This window comes from Manis javanica, chromosome X (genome assembly GCF_040802235.1).
Source record: "Manis javanica isolate MJ-LG chromosome X, MJ_LKY, whole genome shotgun sequence".
In the NCBI taxonomy this organism is placed as follows: domain Eukaryota; kingdom Metazoa; phylum Chordata; class Mammalia; order Pholidota; family Manidae; genus Manis; species Manis javanica.
The window spans coordinates 10,943,541-10,961,446 of record NC_133174.1 but is presented as its reverse complement, the minus strand read 5'-3'; the positions used below and the strand labels follow the sequence as shown (position 1 = coordinate 10,961,446).

Here is a 17,906-nt window from a genome sequence, read left to right as displayed (position 1 = left end):
TAAATACCTGTTCCTCATCATCAAAGAAGATCTTTGCTATGTGCATCTTGTGTATATATACACTTAATTCAGCCATTCAGATATACCCTGGAATGTGCTAAGAGCAGCCAAGATTGCAGAAATGCATATATGCATAGTCCTTGTAGTTTAAGCTTTGACAGAATTGTCCCAAAGGAAAAAACAAAGACAACAGGTGTGGATACATAAAATGAGTCTTCTGCCACCTACTCGGATGGTGGCCAGCGCTCCATTCCTTCTTGCTAAAATCATGATAATGAAACTACCTTCTAAGGCCTGAGAAACCAGCTATGTACAACTATCTTTGGACTTGACTGCTATACAATTAAGGTAACATGGTAACAAAAGAATACACAGAAGCTGTTAAATTTGTACATATTTACTTAATCTATACAGAATTGAGTAGATAAAATCAGATTCACATTAGTGAAAAATCTCTACAAAATGTCTTTGAAAAGCAAAACAAGACTGCCTCAATTCATTTCCTCATGAAAGACATGGGCTGTAAAAATAAAGCAGTGTTTAGCACAAACTAGAAGATATCTGCATCTTTTCACAGTTATTTCCATCTACAGTCTGAAAGAGGTAGATTTTTCTGCAACACCTGAGAATTGAATTGTGATAACCAGGTGTAATAAAGGCAGTTACATACACACATAACTAAAAAATACTGGTCTCAAGACCAAGAAATGTACTCCTACAAGTCTGAGGATGAAACGGTCCATTATCCAAGACCCAAGTGTTCTCTACTCCTTGGAGTCTGCTGCCACTATGAATAACACACATCAAGATTCCATGAGGGTGCAACAAATGCAGCTGAAGTGAATTTGACGTTAAACCTTCCTGGGCCAGTTTAGTAGCATTACAGTGTTCTAGAATATGGTAGATACAGGGCGTGCTACAAAGCCACGACACTGGGCTCGTGAGGTGATTGTTTTAGGAGGATGTCCTTCTCAGAGTGTCCCTTCTGTTTTTATTCACAGGGTAATGGGAGGAAAGATACTGTAAAGGACAGCAAACGCATCCCAGACAGAATCTATTATCTCAACACCATGGTAGCATCTAGCTAAAAATACACAATTAAGCCAAAAGCAGCAGGCTAGGTACTGTTAATCACATTGCTTTATAAAGCCCTTGGGAATATGCAACAGGTCCAAGGTTTACAATCTTCCACACAGGACAAGCACCACAAAGAAACGTGGGCTATACAAATAACTTCAACGTTGAAGAGCTGTACATCAGCAGAGTCCTTGTGAAATGTGATCATTAGAACTAATTTTAAAGTATACACCTTCCTCTTCAGAAAGTAAGTCCAATATTTCATTTAGTAACTAGAGAGGGTATGTACGAGACGCTGTTGGAAGACGGAATGTTTGTATTTGCCTCTGACTCATTTTGACAGAGTAGATAACCTACTTTGTGGGTTTCTTTTCCTCCAGGCCCCTCAATTACCGCGACTGATGGTGTGAGCTTAGATACAACCCTCTACTCCAGGCACTGCAGGCACTCTTCCCTATCAATGGGACAATTTTCAATTCTTTTCAATCCAGTTCAGACCACGAATGTGACAGGACTTTACAAATAAAAACTTTTAACAAAAAAAAAAACCCTTTTAACTGGACACAGGAGGTACAATTCAGGTTCAGTAAGCAACTGAAGAACTATCAGTTTGATAGCTTTGTTTAGTGGAATGTGCTTAGCATCAGTTCTACAGAGCCTTTGTATTTCATACAGTATTTCAATGCATATGATACCAGGGATAAAGTCAGAACTTCCATGGTGTACCTGATTAATCATTTGCATGACTTTAGCCACATCAGTAGTATAAAGAGCAAAGGAAAAGTTGCAGGCAGGACTAACCAGAGACATGCTTAATTTCAAGTTCCCCCATTCCAAGTGTAGAGACCTTGATATAATACTGTTAAAGAAAAACAGTAACTAGGGGTGAGAAACAGATTGAAAGCGCTGTTATAGACCCTGACCACCTCAATGCTGTGTTTTCCCAAAGGTAAAAGTGTTGGTTCCAGTCTTTGTTTTGGAAATGAAATCAGTTTCAGTTAGCATGACCTACAATTAAAACTGTCTAGAGAACTTCGCTGGTGGGATTCATAGAACAGCTGAACAACCAACTTTCAAGTAGCCAGAAGGTAAAGGCAGTGGAGGGACTTGTACTTTAGGAAAAGCTACCCATGGGTATCACCCTCACTGCCTTAATCCAGCAAAGGACCACCAGCAGGGCTCTGTACCCAAATCTCTTAACTGGCAGCAGCTGGTTGTCCGTGTTCACACACTAGCTCTATGAAACCTAATTCGAGATCACGTAAACATTAAGCATGTTTGTCCAATGATCTGCCTGTATATACTTTGTTTATAAGTGACACCTTTATATAATCTGCCAAAACTTTGAGGAATTTGAGGCTTGCACCCATCTCAATTTATCAAATGATAAAAATACTATTCAAAAAAACTAACTTGAATCAAATATGCTATGCTGGTTTCTGACCCAACCCTAGAGTTTAATTTCTACTTGGCATTTAAATGGGCTATTAGACAAAATTAGTCATCTTGATATTTTCCTTAGAAAAAAAAAAAGCTAACAGAGTCTAGGACATTTAAATGAATATTGTTTCCACATGAAGGAACCACTATCAGAACACAGTTCCCTTGTCAAGGTTGGCCCTGTCTTGAGTGAAATTTTTATTAGGATGATTCTGTGCAAGGAGCCAGAGAAGAAAGCACAAGACAATGACCACATGCATTCCAGTGGCGGGAGATGAGGCAGATGTGCAACACAGCTGAGGAAAACATACAGAGTAAAACTACTCAAAACTGCTAAGCAGCTTCCTGTACCACATAAGTCCAGTAGTTCTAAGAAAATACAGATATGGTAGAAAAAGTAAGAAAATTTTCACACAAAACCAATAGTTACTACTAACAGAGAAAGATATACACAAAATATAGCTCTCGAAACAGTGATCACACTTCATCTCAGTCAACTGACTCGATACCGGGCCCAGTGCCCACGTACGTGGTCTTGGACGCAGCCTCCAGTGGGGCTCCCGGGGCGCTTTTAGAAGCAGTGTTCGGCTCCCTGGAAGCAGCCAGGGCAGCGCAGGGTTGTGTCCCAGGCGGTGCTAGATCGGCACCTGCGGCCCTCCCGGAGACCTGCTCCTTCAGGACTTCCACCCTTTCGTTGAGCTCATTCCTTTCCATCTGAAGGGCCCTGCACAGCTTCTCTAACCGGTCCAGTTTTATTTGAAAGGCCTTGTACTCTTTATCACGGACAGTTTTCTGTAAGAAAGAAAAAAAAAGGATTTATGTAACCTTGCTGAATACATATTAGGTTACTGGATGCAAAAAAATTAATCTGAGCCATACTTGAAATTACGTCTTGAACATGTCCAACCTCTTCAAACACCACCTAACATTCTAGCTAGCTTCGCGGCAATCACTTACCTATGCATACCAAATAATACTTAAGACAATACTGGTCTAAGGCAGCACAACCAAATTCCCTTTGTCATGTTCCTTAAAAATAGCCCAATTGCACTTTTAAAAACATTCTGTATTGATGAAACATTAAGGAAATTCAAGATACCACGAAGACTAGCAGATAGGAAATAAGACCCTAATTAAAAACAAATGGACTCATTTATACATAGGTTTCTCTCTTCTAACAATTTTTTTAAATGAGAGCAAAATTTAAGGTGTGAAATTTAGTGTTCGCAAACAACACACTCCAACTTTGTAAGACGGGCATGGAGGACTTTGCTGCCTATTTGAAAAGACTAAGTAAAGGCAGAAAGAACGGCACTGGAGTGGTTCGCATGTGCTCACTCAGGGAAATCTGGTCAGGGCCTGTCAAGCTGGGGGCCTGCACCAGCACCCCCTTAGTGGACACTTGTTAGAAAGTCCGATTCCCTGACCCCACCCGAGACCTAGTGAGTCAGACTTCGGGCAGGGCCCAGCAGCCCTGGTCTCAACAGGCCAGAGTTTGATATAAGCTCAAGTTGGAGAAACCACTGCTGTAGAAGAAAGCAAAATCTAGATGCTTCGTGGCTACCTCCAACACAAGCGTGGTCCAGTTACCTGGGTAGCAGGACACTTAATACCCCCCTCAGGGCTTTACACCTACAACCTTGAAAGACATCATGGATTGTGTTCAGCCAACCCCCCAGCCCTGCTAGGTACCTAACTTCCTGAGTCCCCATGACTAAGAACACAACCTCGGTGGTAAGAAACCATCTCACCTCTTCAGCCATTTGCAGAAGGGCTTTGTTGTTGTTTTCCCATTTGGTACGCCATATTATTGTTTCTTTTTCCAGTTTTTTAATTTTCTTTGTCATCTGTAAATCAACACAATTGCAAATTCAAATTCTAAGTTCCACTGCTGAACTCGACACCCTGTTCCCCTGGAAAAAGTCTGACAGCTGTGCCTGTCTGCTGGCACAGCTTATCTCAGAACCTCCTAGGGTGGCAGCAGCAGGAACCAAAGTGAGGGTTTTGTATGATGAGAAAAACAAATCTGCTCAATTTCAGAGGCAGTGGCACATGGAGGAAGCTGTCGGCACCCTCTGAACTCAGTTAAGGCCGCAGCGAGTCTTCCATTACAGCTGGGGCTAAAAAAAGAGACCAGGCCTCTTCTCCCCAAGTGATAAAAAAAAGCCATCTTTGTGAGTTTTCTGGTCATTACACTATTCACCTGATTCTTGAAAAGATGAGGTTTCCAGCCCCTCAAAAGATCAGAAATTGGTGCTGTACCATCAGCTCTGAGACCACATGAGTTTCAGAACTAGAGGCAGCATAATTTAGGTAAGAGTCCAGTGACCCAGAAAAAGATAAAGTAGGTAATCCTCAGCTTTGGTCATCTTCACAATTCCCGTGATTGTTTTACTTCAGGTTGTGCTAAAGATAAAACAGTTCTAAAAATAAATGGGAATGTTCTTAAACCTATGCTCCAAGAACCCAGTTTTTAGACATTCAGAATGAGATTTAGCTATGCTGTCAATGAACCCAGTTTTCAAGGTTTTTTTTTTTTATAACTGCTGACTGTGCCCTAGTTCTGATCGCAGGTGGGGCACTGAGCCAGGCACTGTTATGGGCAACAAGGGTAGGACAGAGACAATGCCCTGTGCCATGAGTAAGTGTCCACAAAACTGAACCCCAAGGTGGGGTGGAGAAGAGCTTGTGGAAGATCTGGGTCAAGTGCTGACCGAAAGTTATCTCCATAGCCACTAGCAGACAGGAATGTGCACCCCGAGGATTCTCCAGAAGGGATGGCAAATCGGCTGTTCTTGTCTTAAACTCCGTCCCACCTCAACAGTGCGCGTGCTCAGTGAAGCCCAGCTCGGGTGTTCCCTGTGCCTGAGATTCCCCTCGACTGGAACCTCAGCTGAAAGGACCGGCAGGCAGGACTAACGTGCTGCCCCCCGACACTGCTGGAGCTCTAGGTCTAAAAACACCTGCAGGTGGGAACTGAGCATTCGGCATGGCCAAGCACTGTCTGAACTATTCTACTTTAGGAAGGACAGGCAATTTTGTTATTTTTAACAAGGAAGAAAACAGAATGTCAAAAAAAGGTCAAACAAGTTGTTCAGAGTCACGTATTACATGATGCCACTGGGGCGAGAACCCAGAGCACGCGCTCCCGACCAGTACGTGGACGTGGTCACAGTCTGACTGCCATCTGCTGAACGCTTACAAAGTGCCAGACCCTGCTGTGCTGCTCCCCAACCCAGCACCAGTTTTACAAGGCCTCTGTTTTCAGGGGAATATACCAAGTAAAATAAGGATGAATAGATGGATATATGTATACATTTTGCTTCTTAGCTTGACAGCAAGGCTCTCTTTCCTTAACACAGGCAGGAAAATGAAACCAAAGCCAAAGAATTGGTCTGGCTGAGGGAGAAAGAATTCAGTGGGAGTGCAGTTAAGAGAAAAAGAAAAGTGATTACTCTCCAAATAATTTAATCTCCAAGGACAGAGCTCTGTGAAAGGCAGGAGCGAGGTCACCTGCAGTAAATGAAACAAGACACAGCAAACAAAAAAGAAACCACTTCATGTCTAATGAACTGCATTTCATAGAGGAATTCACTTTAATAAAGTTAGAATTTTAAGAGCATAGAGCTCACTAGCTATCTGGGGTGCACTTAGGGCAAAGTGGCCAAATACAATGCCACTGTATTCTGATTGGAAGGTCAGAAAAGATGAAATTAAGACATAAACTTGTCCAAGTACTAATTATGCTTAAAACAGCTTCCCATAGAAATCCCTTTTTAGGTGACATTCGGCTAAAAACATGCAAATACCTTTTCCATTTCCTGCCGGAAGGTTGTAAACAATTCATTGCTTTTTGCCATGGTAGTCTGGAATTCTTCAAACTTATCCATATAAAGAGAAAGCTGCAGAAGAAAAATAAATACCCTGAGTTCCAAGTAAACAATTTAAAGTCCCAAAAACTTTCAGAAAGAACATAATATGGTTAAACATTAGTTACTTGTTATAGGGACAGAAATAAGAACAAATGCACACCAATCCTTGGACACCAGACACTGACTGCTGAAGGTCTACAACCCACCGAAAGGCACTGAAACTGAGCAAGTTTTATTGACTTCACCATTTTTTGATCCAAGTGTTTAAAATGTACAAATATTTACTAGCTCCATCCCACCAATTATAATAAAAACTGAATCGTGTGGTATAGCTATAAATTTCATACAAGTCATCCTTTGTGAACTACCCCCTTCTCTCCTTGTATCTGACAAATTGTCCTTAGAAGATTATCTTTTAGAACACCACCTGCACAGTTCTTAGCTTGATAGCAAGGCTCTGTCCTTTGTTAACGTAGGCAGGAAAATGAAACAGAAGCCGAAGAATTGGTCTGGTTGGAGGAGAGAGAATTCAGTGGGAGTGCAGTTAAGAGAAAAAAAGCTCAGAGAGGTAGAAACACCATTTTTCTTTTAACTCCCACCCTCAAGGAAATTTTATGCTTGCTGGAAAAATAATGTGAACTGACAAGCCAAGCAGAATAGAGCAAGGCGTCACCTTCTCCCCTCTAGAACAGTTCAGAGAAGGGGTCAGGATACAGCAGGGGTCAGAATAGAAGAGCTAGGGAAGGCTTCAGGTCAGCAAGGCCCGAGCTAGGCCTCAAGGGTAGGCTGAATTACTGCATTTTAGACTAGGAGGAACCCTCTAGATCGTATCTAAGGTAACTATTATTTTCAGGCTGAGGAAACAGGTCCAGAGGAGTAAGGTGTTCTGCTCCAGATCATACAATACAATACAATGAAAGCAGAGAAGAACAAACATAACCAGAGGCCAGGAAATAGTATAAGCGATGCCTTTCCACTCTGAGCAGTGCTGTGCGAGGAATATTAGACGTAGCCACGTAGACAGGATGAGGCGGGGCCAGGGTGTGATATGATGGAAGCAGCCCACCCAGGTATCAGGTGGAATGGACCGCATGAGAAGCATCAGAAGCAACTGTACGTATGGGAGAGGAAGATGCAGAATGCAGGCGAGACAAGACAACTGGAAGACAGCCAACGCACACCCGCACAGAGGTGGGGGCAAGGGCTAGGGGGCACGGAAGTCGAAAGGCAAACTGAGAAAAACGCAGAGCACTGACGACCAGTCTGTAGAGCGGCCTCTGAGGCTGCTGGCCTGGAGTCCGGAACAGGGGGAGTGGCTCAGGCAGATGAAGGGAGCAGTTCTGGTACTTGTGGGGGATCAGGAGTTACGGCAGCCTTAACACGGTCTGTTTTTACTGAAGGTGGAACATCCAGGTTAGACTGGTGCAGAGAGTCCAGTGCTGGCGCACACTAGGTAGTAAGTGGCACCTACCATCACACCTGCACTTCTGTGGATGGATTACAAAACACTAGGTCAAGATACACCAATAAGACTATGAAATCATCAACAAATGTTGGAAACTGACATGGTGAGAGCATGAGACCAACTCTTGGAAAGAACTGCCACCACATTTCGGGAGCAGGAAAAGGTAGAGGTGACAGCAAAGGAAACAAACTAGTGATCAGGTAACGTGACCCAGAGTGACACAGATCACAGACAACAGCACTGGAGATGTCTGTAAGCTTGGAGGAAGGGCCCTCTGGCACCTCGCACTGGACAGTGGGCAGTGACTCCAGCATTAAAGCCCATCCTCCAAAGCCAGATAGAGATAAATAAAGCCAGATACAGATAAAACTTTACATGCCTAATTTTACCTCTCCATAAAGACACGGGAAGTATTTTCTGTACCTTTTCTTTAAGTAGAGGCAACAGCTGGTGCCCTTACTCCACACAAGGCAAGCACAGAGAAAGACGGCATTAGGGCCGCCCGACGGCGTGGGGCTCGAGAAGCAGGGAGGCAACAAAGAAAATCCTGGGCCCCAACGGCTTCAGGGGTGGACTCCACCGAACATTTAAAGAAGAATGAATGCCAGTTCTTCTCAAACTCTTTCAAAAAATTGAAGAGAACACTCCCAAACTCATTTACAAGGTCGGCATTACCCTGATACCAAAGCCAGAAAAGGATACTACAGACAGAGATAACATCAGGCCAACATCCCTGATGAATACCGATGCAAACATTCTCAACAGAATTCTAGCAACCCAAATTCAATAGCATATTAAAAAAGATCACACACCATGATCAAATGGGATTCATCCCTGGGATGCAAAGATGGTTCAATATATGCAAATCAACAAATGTGATATACCATGTAATAGAATAAAAGACAAAAATCATTGATCATCTCAATAGACACAAAGAAGCATTTGACAAATTCTATCTGTTCATGATAAAACACTCAACAAATTGGATACAGAAGGAACAGAAGGCCGTATATGAAATGACCCACAGCCACCATCATGCTCGACAGTGAAATGTTGAAAGCTTTCCCTCTAAGATCAGAACAAGACAAGGGTGCCTACTCTCACCATCTCTTTTCAACACAGTACTGAAATCCCCAGCCAGGGACATCAGGCAAGCAAAAGAAAAGGCAACCAAAACAGAAAGCAAAGGGTCAAACTGTTTGCTAATGACATGATCTTATGTACAGAAAATCCTGAAGGTTCTGCCAAAAAAACTGTCAGAACAACTTTGGTTTCAAGATACCAAACCAACACAGAAATCAGCTGTGAAACTTCCTATACACTAACAACGAAATATCTTTAAAAGAAATAAAACAATACTACTTACAAGAGCAGCAAAGAACAATAAAATACTTAGGAATAAATTTAAACCAAGGGCATAAAAGATATATACACCAAAAACTATACAACACTGATAAAAACTGAAGACAAAAATAAATGGAAAGACATCCTGTGTTCATGCATCAAGAGTTAATTTTGTTAAAATGTCCATGACTACCCAAAGCCATCTACATATTCAATACAATCTCTATTAAAATTCCAACGGCATTTTTCATAGAAATAGAAAAAAAATTCTAAAATTTGTATGGAACCACAAAAGAGCCCAAAGAGCCACAGCAATTTCTTTTTATTGTAGCATGGTTGATAAACAATCTTATCAAAGCAATCTTGAGAAAGAACAAAGCTGGGGAGGCATTATGCTCCTATACCACAATGCTAAAGTAATCAAAACAGTATGGTACTGGCATAAAAAAAGACCAATGAAACAGAACTGAGAGCCCAGAAATAAGCCTACACAAATATGGTCAACTAGTATTTGACAAGGGAGCTAAGAATCCTCAACTGGGAAAGGACAGTCTCTTCAATAAATAGTGTTAGGGAAACTGGAGTGCAAAAGAATGAGAAAGAGGGAAACTGGACCCCTATCTTACACCACTCACAAAAATTAACTTGATAGATTAAAAAAGACAGACCTGAAACCATGTAACTCCCAGAAGAAAACACAGGCAAAAAGCTCTTGACAGTGGTCTTGGGAATGGCTTTTTTGGTTATGACACCAAAAAATTCAAGCGATATAAGCAAAAATCAACAAATGGGGCCAGGACTACATTGAACTAAGCCCCTGCACAGTAAAAGAAACAAAATGAAAAGGCAACCAAAGGGAGAAAGTACTTGCAATCCATGTATCTGATAAAGGGTTAATATCCAAAGTATCTAAGGAACTCGCGTAATTTAATAGCAAAAAACCCCAAATAATCCAATTTAAAAATGGGCAGAGGACTCTATGAACACAGTTTTCCAAAGCAAACATACAGATGGCCAACAGGTACATGAAATGGTGCTCAACATTGTAATCATCACAGCAGTGCAAATCAGAAGGACAATGAGCTACCACCTCACACCTGTCAGGATGGTTATAATCAAAAAGATGAGATAACAAATGTCGGTGAGCACGCACAGGACAAGGAGCCCTTGTGCACAGCTGGTGGTAATGTACAAAGACACAGCCCCTCTGGAAAACTGCATGGAGGCTCTTCAAAAAATTCAAAGTCGAACTACCATATGATCCAATGCCCCTCCTTTTGGATATATATATATCTACTAAAGGAGATGAAATCACTATCTCAAAGAAAATCTGTACCCTGCCCCCCCTGCCATGGTCATTTGAGGCAATATTCACAATAACCAAGAAGTGGAAACAGCCTGTTAACAAATGAATGGGTAAAGATAATGTGATAATATATACGATGGAATTCTTATTCAGACATAAAAAAGGAGGAAATCTTGCCATTTGTGACAACATGCATGGATCTTGAGCATTACACTATGTGAAATAAGGCAGACAAAGACATATATCATATGATGATGTCACTTATATGTGGAATCCAAAGAAGTAAAACTCATAGAAAAAGGAGAGTAGAATGGTGATTGCCAGGGGCCAGGGAGTGGGGGAAATGAGATGTTGGTCGAAGGATAGACTTCCAGTTATAAGATGAATGAGTTCCAGGGATCTAATGTATAACATGATGACTATAATTAACAATACTATTTCCACATTTTGAAAAAAAGAAGAGGAAAAGGAAAGAGGGACCCCACTGAAAGCACAACCTCCACAGCTCTACCTGGGAGTTGGGACTACATGGTCAACAGGCGGTTTACAAAATAGGTTATATGCTCAATGTACTCACAGCACAAAACTCTAAGGAGCTTAGGTTAAACTATAAGAAACTGACATTATGTAGGGCAAAGAAGTCAAGTATCAGCATCTTCATATGGCTCAATTTAATACAAAGATTGATGAGTTTTTCTTCAGTTGGAAGTTAGCTGACACATGTGGGAACAGACTGAGAAAGGGAGGCAATACCCGAGATGGTGGAAAGGGGGACCCTGGAGATAGGGGGACCCTGGAGATAGCGTGACCAACTGTCTGGTCCGCCTGAAACTTGAGTGCTTCTGGGGACCCAGAACTTAGAGTGCTAAAACCAGGAATGTTCTGGGCAAATCTGGGATGAGTTGATCCCCCTAACCGAAGAGGAAAAAACTCCAAGACACGTGGTCTACTCTCAGTTCTGGCTGGGCACAAGCAAAAGCACCTCAGAGAGAGAGTCAAGGTCCACATCAAAGGAAGCACAGATTTTTCTTAACAAGCGCTACTACCCCTGCTTTCAAGTTACCTGCTGTTTTAGCTGCACTTCTTGCTGTTTCATCTGTTCGTATTTGTGCCTCGATTCTGTTGCTTCTTTTAACAACTAGAAAACAGAAACATTCTGGCAAAATACTAATGGTAATTACAAATATGACTACAATGTCAAATGACCGGATAGTTAGGCTGGATCCTCCCGCTCGTTATTTCAGCAAGGACCACGAGTCTGTGGATGAAACATTCTGTTACATCAAATGCCAATTTCCCTGTATCTTCCATCTGTTCCTCTTTGGAATGTGGGAATAATCTCTTATTGTTTAGAAAAAGTACCCTGGAGGCCTAATAACAGGTTTACAAAACTCAGGGTTAAATTGTTATGTTTTAGGTGAAAATAATTAGAAGCCTAGTATTAGCAGAAAACATGGCTAGGAATCTTGACATTATCTGGGTGATTTAGAAAGCGCCTAGACTCCACAAGAGGCAAGATGAGGTGGGGTGAAAGGAGATGGAGCAAAGCAATGAATCGGAGACCTGGTTTCTGAGCACTTTTTAAGAACTGGGGTGAGGGCAGAAGGGAGCTTTATTTATATACTTGGGTTTTCATGAAAAATCTATAGCGAAGTTGAACAGCAGACAGCTGTGAAATTCAGTCCCTGAAGTAGAATGTCACACACAAACCGAGTAAGCCTCGAAATGTCCCTGAACCGACCAGAAAGTACGTACATGTACTGTGCCCCATGTGTGTGCACATGTATGAAATTCATACTTCAACTTTGGAAAAGACAACACTTTCTTCAGTTATGCACAGGATGGTACTGTCAGCTCATGAGGAAGGACGCTGTGAAAAATGCGTCTCTCTTAACCCTACGTTCACACTTAGCACGACACATTTGTATCATGAGGGCTGCTTCAGAACCAAGCCTTCGTACCAGGGTTTCTGGCCTCAAGGCCTAGGCTACTCCAGTGAAAGCTGGATGGAACAGTCCTCATTTTCATAATCATTTCATTTGGGGGGTGGGGGTGGTGAAGCATCTATAGGTGAATTTGCATATGTTAAATATATATACCCAGTGAGATGTCAGTATACTCACAATTACTGACAGGCAATATAACCTGAGCATATACTAGTAGACAATGCTACTGATAAGGGTATAGAGAATTCTGTTAAAACTTTTGTCAGAAAATTATACCAGAGTAAGTAAACAGTTTCCCTAGTTTTAAGTTACCTATTTGAAAACAAAATATAACAGTATATAGATATCCTTGTGTGGCAAGCTTGATATTAAACTTCATTGCCAGATTTATCGTGCTAAACTTGGTGACCATTACCCAAGAAGTTAAATAAAAATTCTAAGCACAGAAAAGTCAAATGAGTGTGGGTCTTTCCACAAACTTGGCCTAATCTCTCCAGTGTATCTTCTGTATAAAAGGCTAAATAGAAATCAAAAGTAAAACACTTTCTAACATACACATGCCCTTCTCAATCTAGAGCAAAAAACCAATTAGTATGACTCAGGTGCTACATTAAATGTAGAGTAAGTTTCAATGTCTTAAACAGCTTTGGTTATAATTTTGGTAATAATTTAAGAAATAGAACTTACAAACTCTCTTTCTCTTTGATGTTTTTCATCAGCTTCTTTTATGAGCTGTGTTGTCTGCTGAAGTTTGGCGTCCACGAGCTGTTGCTGCAGCTCCTTATGTTTGAACACTTTATCAATGTGCTATGGGAAAAGTAAAATTTCTTCCATCACTTACTGAAAAAAGGAACACAATGACGAGGAGACAACACCGGTTACAACGCCTTGCTTGTTACCCTGCTTCTCTTGCTAACGCCACCATAGCTAATGACACTGAGTCTTAACGCCACCATAGCTAATGACACTGGGTCTTTCTGGCCACATGCTGGCAGCAGCAGGTGCTTTCCACCACCTGGCAAAGCCTCCTGCACCTGCAGGAACGAAGCCCTCACTCCCACCCTGTGCCCTCCCTTTCGGAGGTGGGCCATCGAGCGAGCCTCAGCAGCCACACGCTTGTAGTCTTCCCATTTCTGCCCTACAATGAAAATGAGCCTCCAACTCTTATCAAGGAGAAGATGGATAGGGAGATCAGACTGTTAAAACCATGTATCATACACGTAAATCCTAGGTATTTTTTTCTCCCCATTGAATTTTCCTAATTTCTCAGCTGGAGGCAGCATGTTATGGAAGGCAGGAATGGTCCCAGTTCAAATCCTGCCTTATGCGGGGATAACCATGCCTACACTGCAGAGTTGTAAAAGCAAATGCAACGGTTACGCTATGTAAGGTGCTTGGTACCTGGTACCTATTAGACATTTGGTAAAAGGCCATTATTATTTCCAAACAAAATTATTAAGGGGTTGTGTGTGTACAATAGTCATCAGAATATCCCTTTCTCAGATGCAGAAAGAGTAAACTCTTCCTGATCGAAGGAAGAACGTACAGTAATATTCAAAATAAATAAGACTCACAAGTAATGTGATTTAAATGTGTAATTTTAAATTTTCTACATCTTTGATGTGGCAGACTGTCATTAAACAACAAAACTAAAAGAATAATTTTAAGAAAACTGAGCTTTATCATCTAGTAGAAAAAATTTATTCTCTAGGACCAAAAAATGTTTCTTCAATAAACATGCTGTAAAAATGAAAAAAAAAAGAAAAGGAAATCTTTACGTTAGAGACTTGAGATATATCAACCACTGAAATGATAGACTTCAATTGGATCTTGATTCAAACAGCATTTTTTTAAAAGGCAGGGAATAGAACAATCAGAAAAATTTGAACAATGACTGGATATTTAATATTAAGTAATCATTGTCAATTCTTTAGGTGTGAAAATGTTATCGTAGTTATGCTTGAAAAATAATTCTCAGCGTTCCGAGGTACAGCCTCAAATAGATCTGACTGGAGCGACACCTTGGATTTGCTTCCGAATAACCCAGGGCAAGGCGACGGGAACATAGCTGCAACTAGGGTCTCATCTGCTAAAGCCAGGTGATAACAGTCTTTACTTTTAAGTTCGTAATTTTCCATAATAAAAAGTCAAAAAAAAGGGAAAAGGCAAAGAGTGATAAATAAGAATACCTTTAAAAAAATAGGTTTTGAAGGGTTGTATGTAAAACACCAAATTAATATAAAGTTTGCCTTGAGAAGTATATAAAGTAACTCACAGAGATGCCACAATTTTTTAAATTCAATCAGGTATTTTAATCAATTTGTGCAAGGGTTACTACACACATAAAAGTATATTTTCTTGACTTCAAAGGCAGGGGATGCATCATTTAAAAAGCCTGATGCCTCTAATCCTGCCCAGTGAGGAAACTTAAAGGGCAGGTCACAGCACCTATTCGCTTTCAATCTAAACACCACCTCCAAATTTCCTGATTAGCTTGTGAAAGTCTTCGTTGGAGGCCAATGACCAAGATCAGCAGCCTTAGATCCTTCCAGTAAATCTCTTGCTTCAATGGGTGGGTGTATGAAGGTTTAGAAATAGATACTTTTTTCTCCAAAACAGTATAAAACCCCATTTAAAAAAAATCTGAGATCATGTGTAATACAATGGTAGACTGCACAGATTATCACAGATATCTGAGACAACGGGTATTTTGGAGCCAAATATTTATTATTAGTCCAGATGAGCAGAAAAAAATCTGTATGTTAACATCACAGTCTTCCAGTATCCCATGGAAGACAAGTGGTACTTAACACGTCTCCACGACACTGCCTCATGGACCCAAATCCATGGACTCCTGCACCATCAGTGCTGATCCCAGAGCATCCTGTTGGGGTGAGGGCAGAGGCTTTCCTAATACATGTCGAACATCTGCTACACACATGCCCAAGTTCTAGAACACCCTGTGACGAGGGCTCTACTTCAGCAGTGAGTGGCAGGAAGTTCCTGCTCACAGTGAGCAGCTGAATAAACAAACAAAAGGGCCTTACCTCCTCCCTCAATGCGTACTGTTCGATGAGCTTCTTCAGCTTCTCTCCCAGCTCAATGTTTTCCTGGCGGAGTTTGGCATTGTGTATGTCGTGTTGTTCCAGCTGGGCCTGGATTTCGTTTAAAGTGATTTGGAAGTGTGCAGTGGCTTCTTTCCGTCTTTCTTCCTCCTCTCGTGCCTGCTGCATATTTTCTTCCTTATTATTCAAAATAATTTGTTAATGGTACAGACTTACAGGTAAGATGTTCATAAAAGAAGCTGTGCTGTGTGGGTTCATTTATTGCTGCCCTGGCGTGTTGCTTCTGAACCATAATTCCTTCCCTTTACTTAGGACCAGAAGGCTCCTGTTTAAAAGCAAGCAGCTTTTTCCTAAGTACCTAACAGTAATCAGAGACGCACAGTGCCCTGCTATACACTAAGGGTGATGTGCTCATCTAAAACTCACGATGCTGAAGGGCAAGTGAGGAGCCTCTCTGCGCAGCTAGCTCCCTCCACGTCATGTTCCCAAACACCCTCTCCTTGCTGGCCACACAGGGCGGCATCTTAAATCAGACTGAAGAGAGGAACCCTTCTTGCAGCTTATTTTGGGGTCGCAGCAACTCCCCAGAAGGCAAGGGACAAAAGGAACATGTACCTTAAAAAGTGTACTTCCAACTCTTGCTAGGATGCAAGTGTTAAAGACCTTTACATGTCTAAACAGTTTATCCCTACAATCAAAATGTTTATTTGCTGTGGGGAAAAAAACCCCTACCTACTTTAGCAAGTATCTAAATCTAAGGGTCCAAAAGCAAAGGAGAAATCATCAGCTCCCATATCAAGTGACGGTCCACTTTCTGAGTGCCCCTGTACTCCAGGGCTGGGGAGCGTGCTGCGAGGTCCTGCTCAGGGGAACCACACCAACACTGTACATGAGGACAAGCCTGTCCATGTCTCTGCTCTTCACCCTTCTTCCCCTGTTGGTACCAGTTAATCTTTAGGTGCCTGCTACCTCTTCCTTTATAATCAGCTGACATATAAGTGCTCTTCTAAAAGTACTTAGCAACCTTGGCTGATTACTCAGGAACTGGGGTGGGCAAGGGCAGTTCGGCAGTGTAGCCCAATAACAGCCCTCAAGGAGCTCAAGGGGTGTTTTCCCTTCCCAGACTCATTCAGCCTCATCTCTTTCTACTTGGCTTCTCATTTTATGTCAGCTTTTCATATACAGTAATTAACTACATCAGTACTCAGCAGAAAATGGGCAACTTTGAGCTTCCTAAGCCACAGCTCCAAGCAGGAAAGCTGTGGTCTAAACATCAATCTCATCTAGACTCCCCATGACCAAGTATGAGGTATTAGTTAAACAGTTAAACAGCATCAGGCCAAGTGAAATAAAAACGTGGTGTCTCTAAGTCCAGGTAGAGGTAAGGATTTATGTCAAATAGATACCTGTTGATCATAAAACAAGCTAAGTCAGTCCCTCTTGAAAAACAAAAATGAACTAACTAACCTTTAACGTCTTGTTGTGACGCTGAAGTTCTCTACAGAGAGATTCCAGTTTGCTTCTTGCCAAGATGGCCTTGCTGTGTTCGCTCTGCAAGTGAACTTTCTCTTTTACGATCTGGGCTTGTTTCTTCTGCAGAATCTTCATTTGCTTCTGAACATTCCGGCTCTCCTCCAGCTAAAATTAGTAAGCACTTCACATTTAACAAGTATAGTGAAACTCTGAGATATAGCTGGGAAAATTACATTAAGAACTATGAAAAATATTTTTAAAAACCAAATACTATAGTGTAATATCTTATTGAAATTGTTTCATGCCATTCTACTCTGCCAACCTCTCTTTTCCAGTCGTTGGAGAAAAGCAAATAATTCAAGGTAGGAAAAAAATAATCTTAATCCCTTTACTTTCTTACTAAAAACAAAAAAATGTTTTTTGGAAAACTTGAGGAATCAACACCACCAGAGTTTTACTTTTCTAAAAAATACGCAATGGCTACTTTATTGAAAGGCGCCTCCAAATTAGAATTTAATAAGCACCACCCAAGGTTCTTTGTGAGTAGGTGGATAATTCCATTTTTAGGTCTGGAGCAAATGAGTCTCTTTCAAGGTTAAATCAATGCTAACAGATAACATGGCTGCCTTACTGACTGACCTCTTACTGAGGAAGGAAACGATGCTGAGTCTATTTCAAGACCCAAGAGTGACACCTTGTGGCTGATCAAAACATACTGGGCATCCTTACTAGCCATATGCTTACAGTCACTAAAGATATCTTAATGGAAATTCCTGCAGGAAAAATAATTTCGTTTTTGTCTAACACGTTTGTAAAGTAATCTGACCATGGACTGTGGACTGCAAGATAGTTCCAAGAGGCCGCTGATTCTGTGCACACTGCGTATAAAGCCACCAAGGGCTGGAATGTCACCTGCCC

General features: G+C 41.5%; 1 protein-coding gene across 1 annotated transcript in view; it reads right to left on the bottom strand.

Annotated features, from left to right (window-relative positions):
- Nucleotides 1–379: 379 nt before the first annotated feature.
- The window catches only part of TXLNG (taxilin gamma), a 57,681-nt gene continuing 40,154 nt past the window's right edge, over nucleotides 380–17,906 (bottom strand). Inside the window, exons 4-10 of the mRNA XM_037020460.2 lie at nucleotides 16,983–17,153; nucleotides 15,498–15,692; nucleotides 13,138–13,257; nucleotides 11,568–11,642; nucleotides 6,327–6,419; nucleotides 4,269–4,364; nucleotides 380–3,309 (exon numbers count right to left, since the gene is read on the bottom strand). Of these exons, the coding sequence (XP_036876355.1) occupies nucleotides 3,007–3,309; nucleotides 4,269–4,364; nucleotides 6,327–6,419; nucleotides 11,568–11,642; nucleotides 13,138–13,257; nucleotides 15,498–15,692; nucleotides 16,983–17,153 (1,053 nt within the window). The 3' untranslated portion in view covers nucleotides 380–3,006. The remainder of the gene's footprint in view (nucleotides 3,310–4,268; nucleotides 4,365–6,326; nucleotides 6,420–11,567; nucleotides 11,643–13,137; nucleotides 13,258–15,497; nucleotides 15,693–16,982; nucleotides 17,154–17,906) is intronic.